The sequence below is a fragment of the Chlorocebus sabaeus genome, chromosome 22 (assembly GCF_047675955.1).
Source record: "Chlorocebus sabaeus isolate Y175 chromosome 22, mChlSab1.0.hap1, whole genome shotgun sequence".
NCBI classification, from domain to species: domain Eukaryota; kingdom Metazoa; phylum Chordata; class Mammalia; order Primates; family Cercopithecidae; genus Chlorocebus; species Chlorocebus sabaeus.
Genome location: NC_132925.1, coordinates 54098514 through 54123297, shown reverse-complemented (window position 1 = coordinate 54123297; position 24784 = coordinate 54098514). Strand labels below are relative to the sequence as shown.

Sequence of the window (24784 nt, the reverse complement as noted above, 5' to 3'; positions counted from 1 at the left end):
CTCTGGAAATGGGAAGGCTGTTATTTCCCCTGCTGTGTGCCTCCTCAATGGGGCCTCCCTTAGAGCAGCTACAGGAGCATTTGGACACTTAGAGCAATGACAAACCTTCGGGTTCTGGAATCAGAAAGACCTAGTTCAAGTCCAACCTCTGCTGTGTGACTTCAGGTAAGTGACTTGGCCTCTTTGAGCTTCAGGTTAGACAGCTGTGAAGTGGGATAACCCCAGGGATTTGTGAGCTAAGGGCCTGGCACATGATAGATACGTGGTAAAAGTTGGTCCTCTCCCCTTTTCATTAGCTTTTTTCCTTGGACTGGCCTCTGAAAGCCAAGGGCACAGTGACTGAGTGGGATTTGCACCCTGTTCCAACTCCCAGCCCTACCTGCTGCCCTTGCTGACTCAACACCAAGGAACCCTCTGGGCCTCGAAGGGTACTCACTCTGCCAGCAAAAGCCGATTAGCTTTTATCTCCAGAGAACTGTCTGATGGTCACACGGTGCCCAGGGATGGCTAGAAAGTGGGAGTGCAGATTACTGGGGCAGGGATTTGGCCATCTGGAAGCTGTCTGACCCTAGGAACAACTCCTGCTGCCCCTGGAGCAATTAGGGAGAAGAGAATAGGAAGGGGAGGGAAGAGGGGAGCGGGCGGGCCCCGCCGAGGTCTCCTCTGGGGCTCCCTTGGACTGGGGCAGGGACAGGATCTGGAGACTGTGGCCATAGGGTCCAGGGACTGCAACTGCTCTCCCTGGACCTGGGGCTGTAGAGGGTGTGGCCTCTCCCTGTCTGTGTAAGCTTGGGGAACCCACTTGGCCTCTTCGGGCCTGTCTGCATGTTCACCGGTACAATGGGGAATCTGCCTCCCAGATGGCTACCAGGGCCTGGTATCCAACAAAGATCCTCAAAACTAGTTGAGCCATAAACATTTTCTAAACACCTACTATGTGCCTGTCACTCTGCTGACACTCTGGCACTAAGGGAGCTGTCACCAGCAGGGGGTTGGGGGCACTGAGTGTGCCAATCCTAGCCCTGCCATGAACACGCTGTGTGACCTAGGACAAGTGCCTAGAGGTCTCCGAGCCAGGTAATTCTTCATGTACAAAATGATGTTGGTAGAGGACTAACAGGCTGCAGAGTGCTACAGCACCCACGGCCCTGCCCCAACTGCTTTCTGAGTGATGAGTATAAGACTTTCCCAAGGTTACACACCAGGAAGTGATATAGCCAGGACTCAAACGAGGGTTCCTGGCTTTAAGTTACGGGATGCTTTTATACCTCTTCACTCCTGCTCATCAGGGGGCATCCGGCCCAGCCTGGCCCAGCTTGGCCCAATGGTTTTAGGGAAAATGATAAGATGACGTGTGGGACAGAGCCCCAGGAGTCAGGCATTAGGTAAAACTAGACAGTGTGTACAGATAGCAACAGCGTCACCACTGGACAAGGGCCCTGTGGTCACTCAGCAAACACAGTCATGCGCTGTGTGAGGCTGTCTCTGTTACTGACCGACTGCATTTACCGCAGTGGTCTCATACTATTATAATACTGTATTTTTACTGTACCTTCTCCGTGTTTAGATACATAGATACTCACCATTGTGTTACAACTACCTACAGGATTCAGTCTGGTCACACGCTGTGCAGGTGCGGAGCCTAGGAGCAACGGGCCGCACCATACAGCTCAGGTGTGTAGTGGGCTGTGCCATCTAGGTATGTGTAAGCACATTCTACAATGTTGGTACGATGATGAAATTGCCTTAGAACATGACATGTCCCTGTCGTTAAGTGACACATGACTATATCTACTAACCACCTACAATGGGCCAGGCACAGCGAGAAACTCATACACTCATTGCATGTGTGACTCTAATTCCACCCATCAATATTGCCAGTGACCAGCCCTGTCTGACAGAGGGAGAAGGTAAGGCCTGGGCAGGGGCAGTCACTGGCTGGGAGCTGCTGCACCTGGATTTGAACCCACATCCCACTGGGTCCCAAGGCCCTGCTTTGTCATCTGCTAAGAGCAGGCCTCCCTCTCGGAAAGAGGTGTCTTCTGGTGGGGGCGGTCAGCCCTGTAGCGCTGCCACCATGCCGCATTCCTTGCCTGCCCCCAGACCTGCTCCTGGAATGAGTCCAGTTGTGGGTCTTTCATCCCTGGCTCTTGAGTTTGTCCCCAGTGCGGGAAGCCTGAGGCCTGACTTGGGGGCCCAGGCCACAACTCTGGGTGAGTCCCCACCCTCCCCTCTTGGAGCTCCAGTTCCCTCACCTGCCAGATGGGGTGGGGGTGGGGATGCCGTGTACCTGGCTAGCATCAGAGCTCAGGGCTGAGGATGTCCATTCCAAGGCATTTAAGATAATGGCAAGTGAGAAATAAAAGTGAATGAGTTCAAACAACGTGAGCACGGGGGATTTGGTGAGGCCGGTGGTGGAATGTTGTCCATCTTTCCTATGGGTGCCAGGTTATAAATAAGCCCCTCCCTGCCTTCCTTCTTCCTTTCCTTTTCCTTCTTCCCCTAGCCTGCGCTCCCTCCTTCCTTCCTTCTGCTGACAGGGCCGGTGTTGCTCCTTCTGTAGAACTTCCTGAGTCTGTTCTGCGCACAGGGCTGCCCGCCCTCTCAGAAGCAAGGCTCTCTGCCTGGCTCAGGCTCTAACTTCTGGATCTTTAGACCCGGGGCGGAGGCAGGCAGTAGGCCTCTGAGGACTCAACATGACAGGGGCTGGAGGCAAGAGTGACAGGTGCTGGGGCTTTGGAACCTGTGACTCTAATACGCTCACACTGTCCACCCCCGCATTGCTGTAGAGGATACTAGAATTGTGGGGTGTTGAAAAGAATGTGGTCACTTTTCCAGAAACCAGGAGCGATCGGCCACATGGGGACACCTGCTTCCTGAAGTTGGCTCAGGGCTCCATGCTAAGTGCTTTGCATTATTTCCTTCAATCATCACAAGAGCTCCACAAGGCGAGTACTATCATTCACCCCATTTTATGGATGAAGACACTGAGGCTGAGCACACGGAGGGCCGGCCTGGGTCCAGGGCCAGACAGGCAGATCCAGGCCCTGTGCCTAGGCTCTGATCGCTGGACTCTGGTGCCTTCCAAGATGTGGCAGCTGGTGTCAAAAAGAAATTGGGTGCATTTCATGATTTCAAACAAAACTCAGTAGCACCACAGCAATGACACAATTTCAACACTGGCTGCTCAGGGAGGGCCCTGTTGGGGATCTTTGGCCGAAAGTTCCTGGTCTGTGAAATGGGTGTGAGGGTTCACTGAGAACCTGGACATAAAGTGCCATGTGTACTGGGTGCTCAGTCACAGCTGGACTCCAGTCTCTGGAAGGCTGTGTGCAGGGAGAAGGGAGCCAAGAAGGCCACATAACTGTCCCTGTCAACTTCCCTGGTGAAACCGATGTCTCCTCAGGGCTTTTTGTTTGTTAGTTTGTTTTTGCACTTGGTGGCTGGGGATTGGTGGAGCCTGAGCCTCACTTGGGGCACAGGAGCCCTGGAAACATGGAAGGCCCAGAGCTCAGATCTCAGGCCAGGGCATGGGCTTTGGGAGAAGGAGTCAGGATGGTCACAAAGCCCAAGAACTTTTGATCCCAGTGAAGCTGGATTGTGTGCAGCTGCCTTGGACGAGGGCGTGGCCTGAGCTAGTGCCCCGGCCAGAGGCAGGGAAGAGCCGTGGAACGAGCCACAGACCGACTCAGGTTGAAAATCATGCCCTACGGCCTAAGGTAGCTTTGTGACGGCAGGCAAGTCCTTCCCCTCTCTGGGCCTTGGTTTCCGAATCTCTAAGACGGAAGATTGCACTCACCTGTTTGGCGGGTTAGAAGCTCCTCCTGGCACACATGAGGAGCTCAGTCCATGTTACCCTTCCAGCCCCTCCACCACCTGCTATCTGAGTTCTAATCTTGTGCTGAATTGGGTTGCATGAGGCCATGTATCTGGGCTGATTCAGTCCTGTCCTTCTCTGAGGAAACGCAGCTGAGGGACAGGACCGAGAAGCCAGAATGCTTTGGTCTGAGTCATGGTTCTGCTACTTTCTAGCTGTGTGCCCTTAGCAAGCAATTTGCTATCTCAGGGCCTTGGTTTTGGGGGTTGTTGTGAGGATTGATAATTAAATGGACTTCTATCATAATAGCTCCCAACTAGTGGTAGCTATAAAAATAGTAAGAAGTATTATCATTACGCATTTGTGTTACACTCTTAGCTTTGTTCAAGGCTTATTCAAGTCGTCATGTACTATCTTCTTTCATATTTGGTATAAAACTTCTGTAAAGAAGGCTGCCCATTGTGCATTTCTTATAATGTGCTATGTGAAAGTTCCTCCCAGAATTCTTGTAAAGAGAAATGTCATCTTCCTAGTTTCCTCCTTGTTGATAATTTGAGCTATGCAAATCTACCTTTTAGTTTCTAATTTTTTCATTTAAAAATTTTTGTTTTATTATTATTATTTAAAAAATTCGGTACTTTCTAGTATATTCACAGCAAATCACCCTAATTCCCTTTCTGTCTTGGCTGCCAGGAACCTCAAGTCAGATTTAAATCTCAATCATGGTAGCAATTATAGCTGGTTTCTTTGCTTCCATTCCTTTTCTGTCTGGCTTTCTATTTGACTGCATGCTGTGAGATGTATCTCTCTTGTGTCTTTAAACCCTCTACGGAAAGAGGTCATGAAAGAAAACAAATCAACTTACTACGTGTAAAATTGAGGTAGTTGGCCTAATAGACTTGGTTATCCAGTTTCTTGGGCAACTTTGGCTTGGGAGGGGGCAGGGCAACAAATATTCAAGGGACCTCAGAGGCCATCTTCTTATTTAGGGAAAATGAGGCCCATAATGTTATTTCTTATGTGCTATTGACTTTTAATTTGCTTGTCTGAAGCTGTAGTAGGGTTATCTATTTATGCAGCACATTCATTAGGAAATGTTGAATCATAATGAATCACAAAAAAGTATTTACAATATCCTACTGACCGAAAAAGCAAATTATAAAACAGATCAGCCTGCACAGATGTCAGGGTCGCCCTTACCTGTGTGCTTATCAAAATCCAGCCATCCCTGGACTCTGGAGAGAGAGAACCAGGCTCTCTTAGGACCTGGACTGACACCAGTGTTTTCAACAAGCTCCACAGCAAAATCTGAGGACTGTTTATTAGCTGGTGATCTCGAGCAGGGTAACTCCCCTTTTCTGTGCCTTGGTTTTCTCATCTTTGTTTTTTTTTTTTTTTTTACATTTTTAAATTTCCATAGGTTTTTGGGGAACAGGTGGTATTTAGTTACATGAGTGAGTTCTTTAGTGCTGATTTGTGGGAATTTGGTACACCCATCACCCAAGCAGTATGCACTGAACCCAAGGTTTCCTAATCTTTAAAACAGGCATAAACATGGCTGCTACCTCAGGAGGTTACCGGAGCGACATCTCAGCCCAGGGCTTGGCACTCTGTAAGTGCTCAAAAATGCTCACTAAAATGATTACTGTTGCTGGTCCAACTCTTGTGCATTTCACACAGGGAAAACGGGGCTGAGGCCTGGCTCAGCCACTCTTTGGCTGTGTTGGCTATGGGCGGGGCCCTGCCCCTTGGGCCTTGGTTTCCTCCCCTGGAAGGAGAGGATTATTTGTGTGAGCCACGAGTGCCCCCGGTGTGGATGTGGTGGTCAGGTGTGTGGGGCGGTTCCTGGGTCCGAGGTCCGTCTTACCTTCATTGCCCTCGCCAGGCGGGTGGTAGAAAGACAACCCCAGGGAGATGATGGCAGCGATCTCCAGGATGATGAGCGTCACGTCCTGCAGCGCCTCCCACACAAGCTGCAGGAAGGTTTTTGGCTTCTTTGGAGGTATAAAGTTTTGCCCGAAAATTTGCTTTCTTTTTTCCAGGTCTGGAGCGGTGCCCGGCAAACCTGTGGACAGAGAGCAGAGAGGTTGGCCTGGGGGTCTGGGAGAGATGCAGGCGTGTTCTGGGAATCTAGGGGCAGAGAAGGAGAAACAGAGCAAGAACTTGCAGGCGGCTGGCCCAGGAGTCCAACATCTCTTCATGTTCTGGGCCCTAAGCAGGCTCCTGCCAAAAGCCAGAGACACTGTGCAATGGGTTGAATGGCAGCCCCCAAAATATATATCCACATCATGATCCCTGGAACCTGTGAATGTGACCTCATTTGGGAAAATAGTCTTGCTGTTGTACTTAAGTTAAGGATATCACGATGAGAGCATCCAGGATTATCTGTCTGGGCCCTAAATGCAATGATAGGTGTCCTTACAAGAGACACAGACACAGAGGGAAGATGGCCATGTAAAAACAGAGGCAGACGTTGGAGTGATGCAGCCATAAGCCAGGAAACGCCTGGGGCCACAAGACGCTGGAAGAAGCAAGGAAGGATTGTTCCTTGCTCTTCAGAGGGAGGTGGCCCTGCTCACACCTGATTTCTGACTTCTGGCCTCGAGTCATGAGACAATAAACTTTCCTTGTTTTAAGGCACAATCAGTCTGTGGTCATTTGCTGTGGCAGCCACGGGAAGCGAATCCACACTCCTACAGCCGCCTCACACTGGTACCCTCCTTCCGCTCTCCCTCCTTTTGAATGCCTCGCAGTGGTTAGAGAAGAATCAGAAGCCACTGCCTGGATTAAGATCCCAGTGTGATGGCCCTCGCTCTCTGAGCCTCAGTAAATTCTTCTGCAACGGGGATGGTGATTGTACTTAACCCATGGATGGTTGTGAATATCACATGAGGTAATTCATGTGGTCCATGAGCATTTATTGAGCACCTACTAAGTGTCTGGCACTGTTGCAGACACTGGAACAGAGCAGCCCACCAGACAGAACAGTGCCCACTTAGGGAAGGCCCTCGCCGTGGATGCCTTGCAATGTGCTCGGAGCATGCCTGGTGGACATGGAGCTGACGCCCATGGTTTCTCCTCTTCTGGACAAGGGAGTGAGGTATAGCCAGGTGCACCCCTCATCATGTGGGGCCTGGACAGAGTGGTAGGGGCCCACTTCCACCCACCATCTGCATTTCCAGATAATTCTTCCAGACTTGCAAGTCTGGAAGAATCGGGAGGCTGCTCATTGTCTTTGGAATAAAGCCCACGTTTCCCAGCCTGGCACTCTGGCCCTCTCGTCTGACCCGCAACCTGTGTCCGCAGCCTTGACTTTTGCCATGTGGCTTCCTCCCAGCAGAGCCAGGCCAGCACTTTGCCTTCCTCCTGCCACACTGTGCCCGTGCTGTGCCCTTCCCTGCTCTGGCACTGGCCACTGTTTTCCTGTCTATACGTCACCTCCTAAACTCCCTGGTATTGGGGTATGGACGACTCACAATTGGCGAACCCCAGGTGGATCTGTACCTTGGAAGAGGGGTCTGGAAGGGTGAACCTCTCATGGAGGAAATTCAGGAGTGTGACTAGGGGTTGCGTGGCTCTGGTGGGGAGGGCTCCCTCTGTCCACTGTCTGCTGTGCCCCTCAGAGGTCGGTGCTTCTTCTTGCTTCAGCCTTCCTTTCAAGCTGCCCCATGCCACCCCAAGTGTGCCATTTTATTTTTCCATGACAAGTGTCCTGTCACACCCCCAGGCCTTTACTCCTGCTGTTCAGCAAACCAGGAACGGCCTTTCCTCCACTCGGCACTGTGAGCCCCTCTCAAGGGCCCCTGCTGAGCAGCCTCCCCTCCACTCCAGGCAGACAGTGGCCCTCTGCCTTTACTTCCCACAGCCTTCCCCGCAGCAGGCTTACCACTTCCCCGGACCCGTGTCCTACTTGGGCCGTGGACCTTGGGGGCAAAGACCAGTCTGATTCCTGTACCTCAGAGCCTGGCACCTGAAGCCTTAGAATTGTCCCACCCGCTAAATGCAGGTCTGAGTATTACAAGCCTGGCCTGAACAGTGCAGCACAAATGGGCCCCTGCAGGCGGCCAATGACAGTCCTGTCACTGACCCAGCAAACCCTAGCTCTTCTTGTGTGTTAGTGAGGACAGATGGGGGGGTGGACAGGGAGGGGCACACACCCCTCATCAGACCTATGGCCTTCAGTCTACTCCTGCGAACAGCACTACCAGCCCGCTGGGGTTGCAGGACTGGACCATGTGGCTGATGGGACCTTGTGGCCTAATGTATGGTTTTAGGGTTCTAACAGTCTGTTGTTTGTTGCCTCATTCACTCATTCATTCATTCAGTTTGCATTCCTGGAGCCCCCACTGTGGGCCTAGCCTGGTGCCAGGTTCTAGGGAGTGTGATATGCATGGAACAGACCTGGTTGCCCACGGACATAAGAGCTCAGTGGTTCCAGGAGTCCAGCAGCCTGTGGTTTGGGAGTCTGTCTGGGGTTCTAGATGTGGAGTCTCCTCAGATGCTGACCACGAGATCTCCATCAGGAGCCTCCAAGGCCCAGGCTGGCTGAAACACATCTACAGGGGGAGCCCAGGGATGGCTCCCTCCCTAGGAGACCTCACACTAGCCTGCCTATTGGTGCAGGCAAGCTCTTGGGATCCCATGTTCTGCATGTAGTGAGAATGAAGGAACCCAGAGCCAGGTTAGGCTCATTTCATAGATGGGGAGACAAACTGCCCTAAGACCAAGCTGCTGCTGTGGGGCAGCTCCTGGGCTCTGAGAGCCGAGGGTAGCCTTGATCTAAGCACGTGGGAACGCTGCCTCCACTGTTCCCTACTGGGCTGGCCATCTGGGAGATCCACATACTGATTCCAGAAACTGCAGGAAGCTTCCCTGTCTTCCTCCTTTTGTCCAATTCTACCCACAGCCAACAACTGGAATTCCTCTACTTGACCTTTATTCCTTTCATTAAAAGCTCCAATTCCTTTAGATTTTCTGGGAGGGGAAGCCATCATCAGTTCTGGATGCCATGGTGTGAATGAGTTTCAGGCTTTTTCCTTGGGCTGGGTTTTGTCTAGGGAGAAGGGAGGGTTCAAGAGGGCAGTGGGCCTCTGAGGGAGGGGCTATGACCAGCCAATACTGGCCTGTTATGGCAATTTGCTGTGGCTTTGGCCAGTCAATTCCCTTCTCTGAGCTGCAGTTTCCCCATTTCAACAATGGGAGTGTTCAATAAGATGGGTAGGTCCTGAGAATCCCAGGGGTTCTGAGATCTATAGGCCCTGAAATGGTTTTCCTAGGTTCTGTTTTCACATTTTGGAGCTCCTCATAAGATTTGGTGCAAATTAAGGTCTGCGCCAAAAAAAAGTAAGTGAGGCTGGCCAACCTTCTGGGCCCTGCCTGATTGATTCCAAGAGGGGAGTCTCTGAACCTTCTGAGTTCCATGGTTCAGACGTTCTGGAGTACACACAGTGTAAACAGCTGATAACGTGGGTATTCCATTTTGGAAGTCTGGCCATATCATGCTGGGGCTCTGTCATGCTGGGAATCCACAGGCCAGGCATTGAGGTCCTGAGTCCTGGGACAGCAGACAGAGTAGGGGTTGCAAATTTGAACAGGTGTGGGGGTTGGGTGGGTTTTGTGAATGAGTGAAGTAGGTGAGTGGGAGACACTAGGGAGTGGTAGAAACTGGAGCAAAGTGAAGAACCTTGGCCCTTCCATTGCTTTTCAGCTCCTGTGTGGGAATATGGGCCCAGTGTGGCAGATCTTCCAATCTTCTAAGAGAAGCTGGACATTTGGAATTTGATGTAAAATCTCCCCATTAAAAACATGCCAGGTCCAAGTACAACACATATGTGGGCTGGATTCAGCTCCTAAGTTGCTAGTTTGAGACCCCCAAGGCTATGGGTTGGGACAGGGCGATGTGGCTGGAAGGGTGAGGGGTCAGTGCAAGGTAGCTTCTCTGTCCCTCCCTCCATCTTCCAGGCAGCTCCTTCCCTAGCCCCTGCCCTTGCCCATTCCCCACAGACTTCTGAGAGGCCCTCTGTTTTTCAGAAATAACAACTCAGGGCATAAGAACATTTGTATGTTCTGCTAGGGCTGTTCCCATGGCAGTTTCCACAACAAGCATCCCAGAATCAAAGTCCAACATGGGAACCCTGGGCACTGAGGCTCACATGGGGCCTCTGAGAAGGTGGAGGTGGCCACAATGTCTTGCTCACTCCCCTCTTCTCAGCGGAAGAACAGCCAAGCCGGAGCTGAGGAAACCAAGCCCCAAGAACACAGGTGGGATTTGAACTCGGATGGCCTGATTTCAAATCCCAGCTCTGAGTGACCTTGGGTAAGTGCTTCATCTCTCACTGCCTTGGTTTCTGCTTTTGTAAAATGCAGGCGACAGCAGTGCCTATTTTACAGGGTTGGGGTGAGGCTTCAGCAAGATGTCTCACGTAAGGAGCCTAGTGCTGTGCCTGAAACCAGGTAGGCGCACTGTGTCATTATTACCGTCCAGGTTTTAGGCCAGGTGGGAGATTAAGCAAGACCTTCTGGAGAGGAAGACTTTGAACTGGCAGGATTTTGACAAGATAGGAAGGGGTCAGTCAAGGTGAGGAGAGGCACAGCAAAAGGGCCTTGTGACTGCAGACAAGCCATTTCCCTTCTCTGGGCCTCAGTTTCCCCACATGTGACATGAAGGATTGGTCTGGATGAAGGCTAGGGCTGGTGGCTCTGGTATTTGGTATCCAAAGATAGCGGTTTTGAGGACCTGCAGGTGGGACAGCTTGCCTGGTCCAGCCTACCTGTCATGCCCTTCCCAGGAGCTGAATCTTGTGGTCTCTTTTCCTTTCTGCTGAATATTAACACACATATTTTTGGGAGCAGAAACAACAGAGGCTGGTGTGAGAGATGAATGGCGTTTGAGATTCAATTTAGATCAAAGAGCATCTCACCATTTTGCATATTAAAAATTAATGCAGGGTGTCAAAGATCACTGGACAAAAGCAGCGAGGCCCTGAAAATTGAGAAACACAAATGTCCAGATGCTATGTGGGGTTGTGGACTTTCAAATGTGAATTTTCTTTCTGTATAGTTATAAGCAGAAGTCAGAGCACTAGGTGAGGAGCCAGGTTTTGGTCTTGGTTCTACCACTGACTTGTGAGTGAGCTTGGGCCAGTTTCATCCCTTGGAGACTCAGTTTTCTCATCAATAAAATGGGAACAAAATAACCCCTAGGTTGGGGAAACCCATGCACAGAGGAATGTGTGTGAAGCTCTCTAAACTGTAAAGGCATGTGCTTTTACTGTGAAAGTAAAAAAAACACTCCAACACTCATCCAGATTTTTCAACTGGGGGCAGAATCTGTGTCCTACTACGTATGTAAAAGAAGACAGCCATGGCGCAAAGTGAGGGACTGGCTGGCTGTATAGGAACTTCCTGCTGTCATGGCTGCTTGCTGTCACTGGGTATTTGAGGAGCCTTGGCCTCAAAGAGTGTATCTGTATTCAGCTGTCCTGGACACTGTCCTGGGCTCTTCCCCAGCCTCTAAACCTCTGCCCTGGCCATTCCCATTCCTTTGCTTGGGGTACCTTCCTGTCTCTTCTTAGCCAATTTTGGCTCCCGCAAACTGCAGTCTCAGGCCATTAGAGAGGTTTCATTTGGTCTGCCTGGTGTTTGTTTTTAAAATGGAAATTTATTGCAAACATTAAAAAGTCAGTTCCATATAGAAATCCCGACATCTGGCTCACCAAGGGCATGTGCCCAGACCTATGGGAGTTGGAACTCATGTTTGAGAGCCGAGTGACAAACTCCAGCCCCACCTCAGCTCTGTTAGGCAAAGCTCGAGGGACAGTGGTTCTCTTGGGGGCAAAGGGAGCCTGTGCTTTGGCCCCAGAGCACAGAGCTGGGCACCTGGAGGAAAAGATACAGGAGGGGCCTCTGGCTTTATGAGAGGGAAGGACTTTCTTTTTCTTTTATCTTTTTTAAATTAAAAAGTAAACTTTAATGTCGAAAATGCAAACTTGGGGAGGGCAGAAAGATCACACAAAAGGCTGTCACTTCACACTTGGGCTGCACAGCGACCCGGTAGAGGCGCTCCTCACTTCCCAGACAGTTGGAGGTGGCGGGGGAGTGGGGGAGCGGAAAGCAGCGCTCCTCAATTCCCAGACAGGGGCAGAGGCGTTCCTCACTTCCCAGATGGGAGCGGGGGGAGGGAGGAGGGGAAAGTGTCTCTCTCCTCAATTCCCAGATGGGGTGGCAGCCGGGCAGAGGCGCTTCTCACTTTCCAGATGGGGCGGCTGCCAGGCAGAGGCGCTCCTCACTTCCCAGAGAGTGCGGCAGCCGGGCAGAGGCGCTCCTCACTTCCCAGAGAGTGCGGCAGCCGGGCAGAGGAGCTTCTCACTTCCCAGACTGGGCGGCCGGGCAGAGGCGCTCCTCACTTCCCAGACGGGGCGACCGGGCAGAGGGGCTCCTCACTTCCCAGACGGGGCGGCCGGGCAGAGGCGCTCCTCACTTCCCAGACGGGGCGACCGGGCAGAGGGGCTCCTCACTTCCCAGACAGTTGCCGCGGTGGGGCGGGCAGAGGCGCTCCTCACATTCCAGATGGTGCAGCAGCCCGGTAGAGGCGCTCCTCATTATGAAAGGGAAGGACTTTCTAATGGGTGAGCTGAGGATGGATGGATTATTCTAGGAAGGAGGGAGGGAGCATGTTTACATAGAAGCTGGACGGCCCACTAAGGGTGTCCTGCACCAGATGCCAGTCCCCACTCAAGACTCAATATCCTCCTGTCTTAAGGAGGCCTGAGTTCCCCTACCCTTCTCAGGCCCTCTGAAGGTAGAAAAGGTACATAGGATCACACAAAATGGTGCACATCCAGTCATTCATTTACTCATTCAATCAACCACCAAATTTTGATTGAGCACCTACTATAAACCAGACTTTGTTCTACATGCTGGAGACACTATCGTAAGGAAGACAGGAGTGTCAGGAAGGATTTCCTGGCAGAAGTGTAGTTGTAATTGGGTGAGCTTGGAAGAAGGAGTGAGGGTTGATCAGGTGAAAGGGTGTGGGTCAGGAGAGGGGCTCTGAGAAGGCAAAAGAAACTCCAAAGGTCTTGGGAAAGGCCAGAGTGACTGAAGCATTCCTAGTTTGCTCCTCAGAAGAGGGGTCAGATGGTCCCCAAGGAAGAGGACACATCTATTGTACCCTTTGTCCCCATGGCCAGGAAAGGCTGGGATAGAAACTGAATTTATAGCATGCCACATGGGGTCAGGCTTACACAGGCCTTTGGGGTGAGGGTGAGAGTGTTCTCTAACAGAGACTTTGGCTTTTGTAACTCATCTTTTTGCCATCTTCCCCTTGCCTGCTTGGTAGCTCAGCACTGAATATGCAGTTCACCTCTGGGAGCTGCACCAGAGGACTCAGCAGCATGTATCAAGCTGTTGAATCTGCATCCTATTTCTTCTCTTCTCTCTTTGTCTGTTTTAAGTGACCTAACTTAGGTCATTTAAAATCAGTTTGTATGAGACAAACTTTTATAAGCCACTTAGAAGGTAGGATGTGGTTAATTAATCAGAATAAAGAAAGGGCTATTGAGGTAGGTAAAGGAGCAGGGGCTGGGTTAGGGGTCAGAATGAAGGGGCGAGATGAAGGAATGGAGACATTTAACATACAGCTTACTTTCTGCTCTAGTGCTGTACTTGAGAGCAGGGCAGGGTTTCACTCTTCCCACGTGTGAGGCACCTCACACCAAGAGGCTGGGCTCTATCAAAAGTAGAGGCCAATTGAGAGGGATTCAAGTGAGTTTTCCAGGCCATCTAGGTAACCACTGACCTCTTCTCCCCTGAGGGAGAGGCCTCCTCTGAGGCCCCACAAGGGTGCACATCTTTATTTCCAGAAAAGGGACCCCAGAGATTGTTTCCGCCCCTGGCGAGAGCAGGAATACACTAACTGCCCACTGAGGCTGGCTGATATTCAGGGGCACTGTCTGGCTGAGTGGACCTGCCTGCAGCCCGAGCAAATGATTTCAAGAAAAAAACCCAACAGTAATCACGTTCCCCAAACTCTCCATCTGCTGCTCAGAGCTAGTGCGAAAACAAATTGCTCCCCCAGAGGCACCCAGGCCACCGGGGTAGCAGTGAGGGGGTGGAATTAAGTCAAGGGTAGGACTGTTTCCAGGAGTGGGGGGCTGGGAGCTGGGCCCATTGTCTGTAGGGCCAGGGGCCATCAGCTGGGATGAGCTGCATGGTGCATGGCAGCAGCAGGCCAATGGGTAACCTCAGCCCTAGGTTCAAATCCCAGCAGCTCTTTGGTTCAGGGCTGGTGCCTTGGGCAAATCATTTCCCCTCTCAGAGCCACAGTCTTCACCTCTGTGAAATGGGAATAAATGCGCACCAGCACACAGTAGGCCCTCAGGAAACCTCCCTCCCCTCCTGCCTCTCTGAGGATCAGAGACGGGGATGTGTGTGTGAGGTTGTCCAGAAGCCCCTGCCCTCATGAGTGGCCACATGTCCCCCTTCAGAGCCACTTAATGGACTTGGGACAGACAGACAATGCCTCTGGGAAGAAAATCCCTGTCTCTGGCATCTCCTGCAGTCTGGAGTTGACAGAGGATGGGGAATATGATGTGTGGAAATAGTGCTTGGCACACACTGGCCTTCATAAAGGATAGATGCAGCTGTCACTGCCACCACTGTACCACCACTACTGTTACTCTGGGCCTGGAATATGCATCCCAGGAATTTCTGTCTGTGTTGCCACTGTCTTAGCTTGTGTCAGAGAACACCATCACAGCCACAACACACCCCTACCCAGATCTGGAGACCTGGTTGGAATCTACCTTTCCTTCCTATGTGACCTTGAGTGGATCACTCAGCTTCTCTGAGGGGCCTTGGGCTGTCTGACTTGAGGATCACATAGAACCAAGGCTCTGACAGTACTCTGTAGATGGTAAAGTTGTTCTATGTTGAGCACCCATTATGCAGATGCACACACTGAGGCACAGGATTCTTCTGCTGGGAAGGCAACCAAGCCAGGCCTCTTGCCACAGAACTCAGTGGTCACCCTGCCCTGCTGCAGCCTGATCTAGTTGGGGGTAGGCTGTGTCTCCACATGTCCCACAGTGACCCTATCTGTGGAAGCCAACATGAATGCTGATTCACTCCAGCTTGATTCCTGCGACAATGGGGTGCTCAGGAAATTTCAGATAAAATGAATGGTGAGTGCTTTCTCAGGAAAAACCACAAGGGTGGCTTCGTGGCCCTGCTTCATGTATTTAAAATGTAGCCTGCGAGGCACCCAGAAGGCAGGCGTGGGCCTTACTGCCCATGAGAGGCTGTCAGCGCATGCATGCATGCTCGAGGATGTGGCTGAGTGAGTGTGCAGACGCGAGCACACAAAGGTGTGTGGCACGGGCTGAGTGGAGGAGGGCACCACGTGCTTCATATCCCGTCAGAGGCCAGACAGAATGGGTAGCTTGCAGAGGCATCATTGCTGGGACTGTGGGAAGCCACACCACTTCAAGACAAAGCAATGAAATGGGACAGCGGATCTAGGTCTGGACCTTGCTCGAGACTCCTTCCAGCTCTGTGACCTTGGGCGGGTGACTTCCCCTCTCTGGGCCTTGGTTTCATTTTTTTTTTTTTTTGAGACGAAGTCTTGCTCTTATCTCCCAGGCTGGAGTGCAATGGCACGATCTTGGCTCACTGCAACCTCCGCCTCCTGGCTTCAAGCGATTCTCCTGCCTTGGCCCCCCGAGTAGCTAGGATTACAGGTGCCTGCCACCATGCCCGGCTAATTTTTGTATTTTCAGTTGAGATGGGGTTTCACCATGTTGGCCATGCTGGTCTAGAACTCCTGACCTAAGGTGATTTACCTACCTTGGCCTCCCAAAGTGCTGGGATTACAGGCGTGAGCCACCATGCCCAGCCTGGGCCTTGGTGTTTTCATGTGCAGCATGGGAATAATGATAGTGCCTGCCATATAGAGTTAAACAAGGTCGCATCTGGGCACCTGGCACATGGGAAGGCCTTGACTAATATTAGCCGCTATTGTTGCTATTACTGAGCTTTCTCCAAGGCACTAGTTCCTAACTTGGTTGTACACTGGAGCCACCAGGGAGCTTTAAAAAATATTAATGCCTGAGCCCCAAACTAGAGATTCTAATTGAATTGGACTAGGGCATGGCCTGGACATTGGGAGTTAGAAGAGCTCTCCAGGGATTGCAGTGTGCAGCAGGGAATGAAAACTTAGTGGTCCCTGGAGCAGCGGCTTCAGCATCACCTGGGGACTTGTTAGAAACGCACATTCTCAGGGCCCACCCAGACCTACTGACTCACACACTCTTGGATGGGGCAGGGCCAGCTGCATTGTCCTTGGCAATAGGGATACAGCCTCGGTTGAAGAACCACCGGCCTCGGGGAGGAGGGAGAGGAGGAAGCCTAATACTTGCCAGATGCTTTCGGCACAGCATCACCTTTGAGCCTCGCCAACAACCCTGAGACGTGGGGCTTACTGCTGAGGCCTGTTCAGGTCACACAGTGAGGTGGGTGACAGAGCCTGCACCCAGCCTGGGTCGACTGTTCCTTTTCTTCTGTAGGGGCTGCCAGCTCCCACAGGGCCCATCTCCTTCCCTGAAAGCTGCCAACAGTCAAGCTCACAACCTGTCTTCCTGCAGCAGAGAAGGTCATGAGTGCTGTGGGCTGAAAAGCTGACAGACCCAGACTTGAGTCCCCAGGTGCACAGAGCACTCTGACCCTTTGTCTCCTGCTGGTGGCTGCAGAAGGCTGGAGAAGGAGAAACTAGAAACTGAGTGGTGAGAAAAAGGAGACTGGAAGAGGAGATGAGGCAGTGTGGGGCCAGGAGCCGGCCTTCAAGTTCGGCTGTCACAGCATCCCTGCCCTGCTCCACAACCTCCCATGGCTCCCCATGTCCTCACAACCATCCAGTTCCTGGGCTCACAGTGGCCTCTCTGTGAGGTTGTCCCAAAGGACTCCTCCTGCCTCACTTCTAGCCATGCCACGTTAATCCCACTCTCCTGCCAAGCCACAGGTCTGCATGTGCCAGGTATTTGCCTCTGTCTTGGCACATCCGGGTTTGAACCCAGGATGCCCACCCCTCTGTCGATTTATTTAGTTAGTCTTGAGAGACCCAGATGAACATTTACTACCACTTTCTGAAAGCCTTCCTTGATTTATTCAGCAAGAACAATCTGTCCTCATCCTCCCCTGACAGCATTTGTCCCCTGGCTCATTTATTCACTAACACACATTTACTGCACATCTCTCCTGTGCTGGGTTTTGGCCCTGGGGGTCAAACACCAACTGAGACCCACCCTTTGCCACTACTGCCTTCTGGTTTCTGATTCCACCATTCCCTAAAGGGAGGCTGCTTGCACCAGCACACAGCAGGTCCTCAGGAAACCTCCCTCCCCTCCTGCTCTCTGGGGACCAGTGATGGGGATGTAAGTGCTGAGGTTGCCCAGATGCTCCTGCACACATGGGTGGCCACGTGCCCCCTGTAAGAGCCACTTAACAGACTTGGGGCAGAGAGACAATGCCTCTGTGGGAAAACAACTTGTGTCACGGGCATCTGCTGCGATATCGGTCTGTATGGGCTGTCAAGGTAAGTTCAGAACCGGTCTGATGGTCTGGCTATCGCCTAGTTTGCATTGCAGGCATGTACGCAGTGCTTAGAGTTTATGATGATGTCACGGTGTTGATGGTTCCTGATGGGCAAGGTGCAGGGTAGGGGACGTCTCTCTGATACCTAGTGGTCCTAGGTGGAGTTTCCTATGAATCCAAAGTCTCTGTCATGTGGAGAGGGGCAGCGTTTACCTGATTCTCCCCGATAGCATTTGCCACCTAGCTCATTTATGGTTATGTGCTCATACACAGAGCTGACATCTAGACACGCACATGCACACACAGATGTGGCACACAATTGTGGATGTGGCATTAGATTGTGGATGTGAATGTGCACAGTGCAGCGCAGGATGGTTTCTCTCCAAGCATGTGGATGTAATGTCCATTCACTTATGTGCACCCACATGGACATGGCACACAACGGGCACACAGAGGCTGTGTTCCTGTAATCTGATACATGTGTGGACACAAGTTTCCACTGATTTAAACCCACCACCTGCCTTTTCTCCAAGTCAGGCTAAGTTCCCACTCCTCTCTCCACTGTGGGAATTCTTTACTAAACTTCTCCGCTCAGGGCTCCAGACCTCCCACATGGGCAGGGAAGTGGGTGTGGGGGCTGGGGATCTGGGTGGAAAGGGGTGGTCAGGACTCATCTAGAAGCTGTGAAAACATCAATGATCTGTACCAAAGAATGGGGGGATCTAGTGAAGCTGGGGCCCCTGAGAAGGGTTTACTGGATAAAATACAGGTTACCCAGAGAAACCTGAATTTTAGATAAACAGCAAATCATTTACCACTAATAAAAAAATTTAGCAACTTATTATTAATTTGCAATTCCAATGTCCCTGGATGCCCTGTATTTTTCTTTGTTAATCTGGCCATCCATCCCTAAGGCTCCCTGTCCCCTCTCCTCCACATCCCATGGCCAGCTGCTCTCACCCTCCCATTCGACAGTTGGGAAAATGGAGGCCCAGAGACGCGGAAGTGACTTGACCCAAGTCCAGGGAGTTTCAGCTCCCTGGGGCTGGACCCCTGACTCCTGGCCCAGGCACTCTCAGCACCCCACAGAGACGAGGGAAGGGAACGACGGCTCGGCTTGCTTGAACCAAGCCTTACCACACACACAAATGATGGCCATTTCATATTCCCTGTCAGCCTCGCTGAAGAGATTTGGTTCAGCATGCCCCGAGGTGACCTCTGAGAGGACTTTGTCTCAGCCCTTTGGGAAAATGGAGGCCAGAAAAGCCCCCTCTTCCTCCTTCTGGGAAGGGGCTTCCATTGTTGAGGGCCGACAAGAAGCAGTTCCCTGTCCCTCCAGGTGGGGACGCTCTGCAGAGCTGCTGCAGGCAGCCTCCCAGGACACCTTTCAGAGACAGAGGATGCAGAGTTCCACTCTCCACCCTGACACTTAGTGAGAGCTTCTGCAAGTGGTGCCCCTTCCCTGAGCCTCAGTTTCTTTATCCACAAACTGGGGGAGAGGGACAAGCTAGCTTCGCCTGCTGAGGTAGATGAAAGCAAGTGCAAAGGGCAGTGGTGGTGGGCACACAGCTGGCACCCACAGCCTGGGTGGAACATCCCTCTCCCAATCCCTTTGAGCTCAAATGCTACCCCCGCAGTGCATCAACAGCAGTGGTGGCATGCTGGTGTCTTCTCATTGTTCTGTGATCTCAAGTGGCCCCTTCAATGATGCAGGACCAGCGCCCCTCTCATGGGCCCCACTCGGCTGGGGCTGCAGACATGCGGGCACAAAATGAGCACATGTGCTCCTATGTGACCACTTTATACATGGGGCTTGCATTTCCATTCTCCTGGCCATTCTGTAAGATACGGATTTTAAACTTCCTTTTATGGGCAGACGGACTGAGGCACAGAGAGATAAAGAGGCTTGCTCAGGGTCATGTGGCTAAAGCTAGGATTTGAACTCAGGTCCCTGAGGCTCCGAACTGTACTGTCTTCACACCCTATCATGTTTCCTGCTTCAGGATGCAGCACTGAAATCAAAGCTGACAACTCTGCCATTTTCCTTGTTACTCTTGAGACAGCCTTTTGCTATAAACAGAGACTTGGCAATAGACAAGAGCTAGTTCCTAGGGATGCCAAGCACCTGAAGGAAATTGGGAAAACTTAGTCACCAGGCTGGGTGTTGCTAAATATTTGTGTTGTCACTGTGGTGTGGGTTCCTCCATTAGCATAAATAAAAATCTTATATTTCAAAAGCAAAAAATCCACAAGTCCTTCAAAAGCTACATCATTTATAGAAAAATGCACTTCTGTCTTTGGAAAGCGAGTGGGCTAAATAAACGGTGGTACATCTAGTCCAAAGAATACTACACAACAGATTTAAAAAATGAGATCCATTTATATGTACTAACATAGAAGGCTCTCCAAGATAAACTGCTGAGTGAAGAAAGCAAGTTGCAGAACAATGTGTATAGTTTTATTCCACTTATGTAAAACAGAAAACTCTAGAAAACAATAGTCTATTTTTCATGAGTATATATATGTAAACGTGTAGCAAGAGGTCTGTAAGGATCAGCTCAAACTCATGAAGGTGGTATCTCTGGGGAAGGGAAAGGGCACTATGATTAGTTGCAGTGGTCTAGGGGACTCTAACTTTGACTGAAATATTTTAATTTTGGCCGGGCACGGTGGCTCACACTTGTAATCCCAGCACTTTGGGAGGCTGAGGTGGGTGGATCATCTGAGGTCAGTTTGAGACCAGCCTAGACAACATGATGAAACTCTGTCTCTACTAAAATACATATATATATTTATATTATATTATATATAAAATATAATATAATATAATATTATATATAATAATATATTATATATATTTTATATATTTATATTATGATATATAATATATAACTATATATCATATATATGATATATATTATATATTTATTAAATATATATTTTATATACTTATATTATGTGATATATAATATATAAATATATATCATATATTTATATCATATATGAATATATATCATATGATATAAATATATGCAACCTCCACCTCCTGGGTTCAAGTGATTCTTCTTCCTCAGCCTCCTGAGTAGCTGGGACTATAGGTGTGCACAACCACGCCCAGCTAATTTATATATATCTATATATAAAAAAAATAAATTATTCAGTGTGTACCCCCATCATCTTCTTTTCCTCCATGTCCTGTCCCTGTCTTCCATTAGAGTCCACTCCTGCCTCCTGACCCTGTTACACCACCCAGCAAAACTCAAGAAAAACCTCTCGGATACGACCCCACCCGTCTGCCATGTGCACACTGGTCCAGGCCACCATCCTTGCTCACCTGGATGGCCTCAGCAGCCACCTTGCCTGTCTCCCTGTTCCCACCACCCACAATTCACACTCTACCCTGCAGCCCGGCGGCCATTTCAAATGTGTGAAGTGCAGTGTGCTCATGTCAAGCCCCGCTCAGAATGCTCCAGTGGCTCCCATTGCAGGCAGAGAAAATCCATGAGAAGATTCGGATGGCCCTGCACAGAGGGCCCTGCTCTCCTCCACAGTCTCATTGCCCGCTTCCCCTCACTGCGCTCCAGCGACACCAGCCTCTTTTCTGAGGCTTCAACACAAGTGCTTTCCTGCCTTAGGGCCTTTGCTGTGCTGTTCCCTCTGCTTGGAATGCTTTCCCCCCGCCTCTGTACCTAATTCAGCACTTCTTTCGGTTGAACCCCCCTCCTAGATTCCTAGACCCCCTTCGGAATGCTCTCATAGCTCCCTGAAAATCCCTTTCATTTTAATCACTATTTTAATAATTATTAATGAAGTTGTTTTTTCTTAATGCCTGATTCCCTTGCTGACTCTAAGCTCCATGAGAACACTCAATAAACATGTGGCCTCTCCTAGACACACCTGCACAGGAAAAAGGCAGGTGAGGAGTGGCCAGTGCTTAACTCCAAAGCAATGTCTGCTCTAAGACAGGCATTTTCAGGCTGAGGACTGGGGGGCTGGAGAGATACTCAGGGTCTCCTGGAGTCACTCCCCTCTGTGCCCGAGACCACACAGCAAGCGCCTCAGTGGCCTCCCATGTCTTTGCTGTTGGCAGGAGGGATGGAGGAGCCTCCAGCCAGAACCCCAACGCCATGAAGGCTATAAAAGGACTTGGGGAAAGGCACATCTCCGGCCTTGGCCTCAGCCTGGGATGTCACTCGAACTTTCCATTTAGGTGCCTGAAGTTACTACTGGGCGAAAAAGCTGTTGGTGAAATCCAGTATCAGAAATAAATGCCAGGAAAGTAGAAGCCTTCATTTCTGTGACAGTGGCTCCTCCCTGCTCTTAAAAAAGAGAACTTATTTGAGGATCAGGAGGCGTTTCCTAGAAATAGATTCTTTCTCAGGGAGAAAGAATTTTGCAGAGGATAGGAGGGTGCGGTGGGGGTAGGGGGAAGATGGTGATGAGATGGTGATGAAGCAAATCAGAAAACCCATGGAGACCCCATGAGAGAAGGTCCCTTGTTAAAGTTGATTTAGAAACCGCATTCACATCTGTGATTGTGTCTGAGCCTCAAGACTGCAGGGCCTGCATTAAGAGGGTCAAATTGCAGATGAGGAAACTGTGGTTTAGGGAAGTTAGGGAACCGACCCAAGGCTGCACATCTAAACTTCAAAACATTAATGACATCACAGTGCCATGGATCATGGCATTCTGCATGGACATTATATAATTTTCTTCTCATGGTTTCCTTGTGACCTTATTTTGCTCCCCCCTCTCCATTTTACAGTTGGGGAAACTGAGGTATGGAGAGGTAAGGAAATCTATCCTGTGGATTTCAATGGAATCTCTCTGAATCTAGCACTCAAATGTTAACCGCTGCATCATTACCCCCTCTCTGCACCCCTGACTGTGAACCTGGGGCTGTATGGAACCTGTGCTAGCTCTTCCAACTGGGTGAGTCCTCAAGAAGGAGGCTTGAATAGGATTACGAGGAGCCCCACCTTGTGGTTGAGGAAACTGAGGCACAGAGAGGGGAAAGTGCCTCTCCTCAAGGCATATCAAGGGTGCCTGTGTCCATACCCTAGACTGTACATGGCAGCACACTGCCTCCTTTGAAGAGCAATGTTTCAGAGTACCTAACTCTGCCATGATCCTGGCATCAGGGCCACTTGGAAACCTCTGATCTCCTGGGAGGCAGTGTGGCTATGGGATTAAGGGGGTCTGTGGAGTCGGAGAGACCTGAATTTGAATCCTGGCTCTGTCACTTTCCAGTTGTATGACCTTCAACAAGTTACATAAACAGCTTTGGGCCTGTTTCCTTACCTGTAAAATGGGATAAATGGTATCCACCTCCTAAGATGAGTCTGAGGATCAAATGATGTATGCACATAATGTGCTAAGCATGCAGGGAAATACCTCAAGGAATGGAAGCCATTATTGGTGCTGTTATTATCTCCTAAAGAGCCATGATATTGGCTTTATGTACCCAGCTCCACAGCCCTTTGGTCTTCCCTGATTCTGAGTTGCAGCTGCGATGGGCAGCTCCCGGGTGTGCTGCCCATACGTCACCCCCATGCACTCACTGAATCTGTCTTCTGTTTCAGGGCTTTCTCTGAAGCTTGGAGGCTACTGGGTCTCCCCAAGCAGGGAGCCCAGAAGTGCTGGGAGTTACCCCCACCCTACCCAATGGGAGATGGGAGTCAGGATAAACACTGCAGCCTTGTATCCTCAGAGGGACAATTCTGAGGGACATCCTGCTTGCTTCCTCCAACGGTCTTTGACGGGCCTAACCCAGTTGCCTGCAGCAGTAACTGGCTCAAGAGGGTGTCCTGTTTGGACACCCAGTTCTCTCCTCCCTGTTTAAAGTTCCCTCCTGTCTCACTCCTGAGATCACTCCCAAATATTCCACCTGCACCCCATCATTGGCCCAGGCTCTGCTTTTGGGGGAGCCCAAATGAAGACAGGTGCCAAGGTTGGTAAAGGAGGCTCATGCAGGGTGTGAGGAAGCCCTGGGGTCTGGCTTCCTGGGTTGATCTTTTCTCATAGGGCCTCTGTGTCCTCTGGACTGAGGGGCTTGGATTGGCCCTCTAAGGGTTCTTCTTGCTAGAAAATTCTGAGATCCTCTGGCACACATCTCTTGTAGCCATATCATTCATTCATGAAGCCATTCACATTTTATGAGGGGCCTTCTAAGGCTGCTGGGTCAGTGCTGTGGCCCTGGCGCCTAGTGGAGGGTGCTGGCCAACCAGAGGGAGGGAATGTACCTGGGCTGCTTCGGAGGGTTCAGAGAGAGGGCTCACTGAGGGTGCCCCACCCCACGGACAAAGTCACTTTATGGAGAGGCCTGCTCTCTTCTCTCTCGCTTGGCCTTGCTGTTCACCTGCCTGGCTGCCCTTCTGGCAGAGAAGCTGGCTTGAGTCTGTTCTGAATGACTACAGTGTCTGGGCTCATTCATTCATTCATTCATCCATCCATCTGTTCATTCAGGGGTGACTGTGCACCTCCCTGTACCAGCATTCCATGAGCACAGTAGAGATGTCAGCACCCCACCCTCCTTGGTGCTCTGCACCCACTCAGAGGCCTTATGTGTAACGCTGTTACCACATGCTGCTTCAAAATGTGTAAGGAGCAAGTGGGATATGTACAAATAAAATATCACTTAATTTTGACCCTCTGGACTTTGAACTGTGTGGTCACAGCATCTAATGACTAACTGTGGCTCTAGTTGTCCCATTTTCCAGCTGTGTGACCCAAGGCAAGTCACTCACTTTCTCTGGGCCTCAGGGGCTATAGAATTTGTAGAACCGGCAGACCCTAAAGGGTGGATAAGTGGTGAAGTAACTTGTCTAAGTTCACACAGCTGTTAGTGGCACAGCCAGGGCTAGAACCCAGGTCTTTACACAAGACCCCCATGGTCTTGTTGCCTCATGACGCTGGTGTGTGAGGGTGTCTCTCTTGGGAATTGTTAAACATTTGCAACATGAATCATTCATGCTGAAGCCTAACTGCACACTATTGGATTTTCTTTTGTAATTTAAATGTTTCACCTGTCTCCAATAATTTGGCAAAGGCTACCTCTGTTGCTGCCCGTACAACACAGAATGGCTAGAATCTCGTTCACTTCATGTGCCAGGCACTGAGGTCCCCGTCCAGCCAGAGGCCAGTTACTCCTTTTCCTCACAGGACCTGGATGGTGGTGAGCACAGCACCAGGTTCAATAAAGATGCTGGACTGAACAGGGCCCATGCTAACATGAGCGCCACAGTGACAGAGGAAAGACATAATCAATGAATCCAAGTGCAGCAGGCAGTCATCACCAAAATGACTGCAAAAATCCATCGACAACTCTATCTAGAAACTGGTCCCATTCTCTCTGTAAGTATTGTTGAGAAGTGCATTGTT

At 50.6% G+C, this 24784-nt stretch overlaps 1 protein-coding gene across 13 annotated transcripts in view; it reads right to left on the bottom strand.

Annotated features, from left to right (window-relative positions):
- The window catches only part of ATP2B2 (ATPase plasma membrane Ca2+ transporting 2), a 381947-nt gene that overhangs the window by 82342 nt on the left and 274821 nt on the right, over window positions 1–24784 (bottom strand). For all 13 annotated transcript variants that reach the window (XR_012090577.1, XR_012090579.1, XR_012090580.1 and 10 more), the window contains one exon: window positions 5685–5882. Coding sequence is in view for 8 of the 13 variants with exons in the window: in XM_073009848.1 (XP_072865949.1) it covers window positions 5685–5882 (198 nt within the window). In the remaining 5 variants the exon portion in view is untranslated. The remainder of the gene's footprint in view (window positions 1–5684; window positions 5883–24784) is intronic.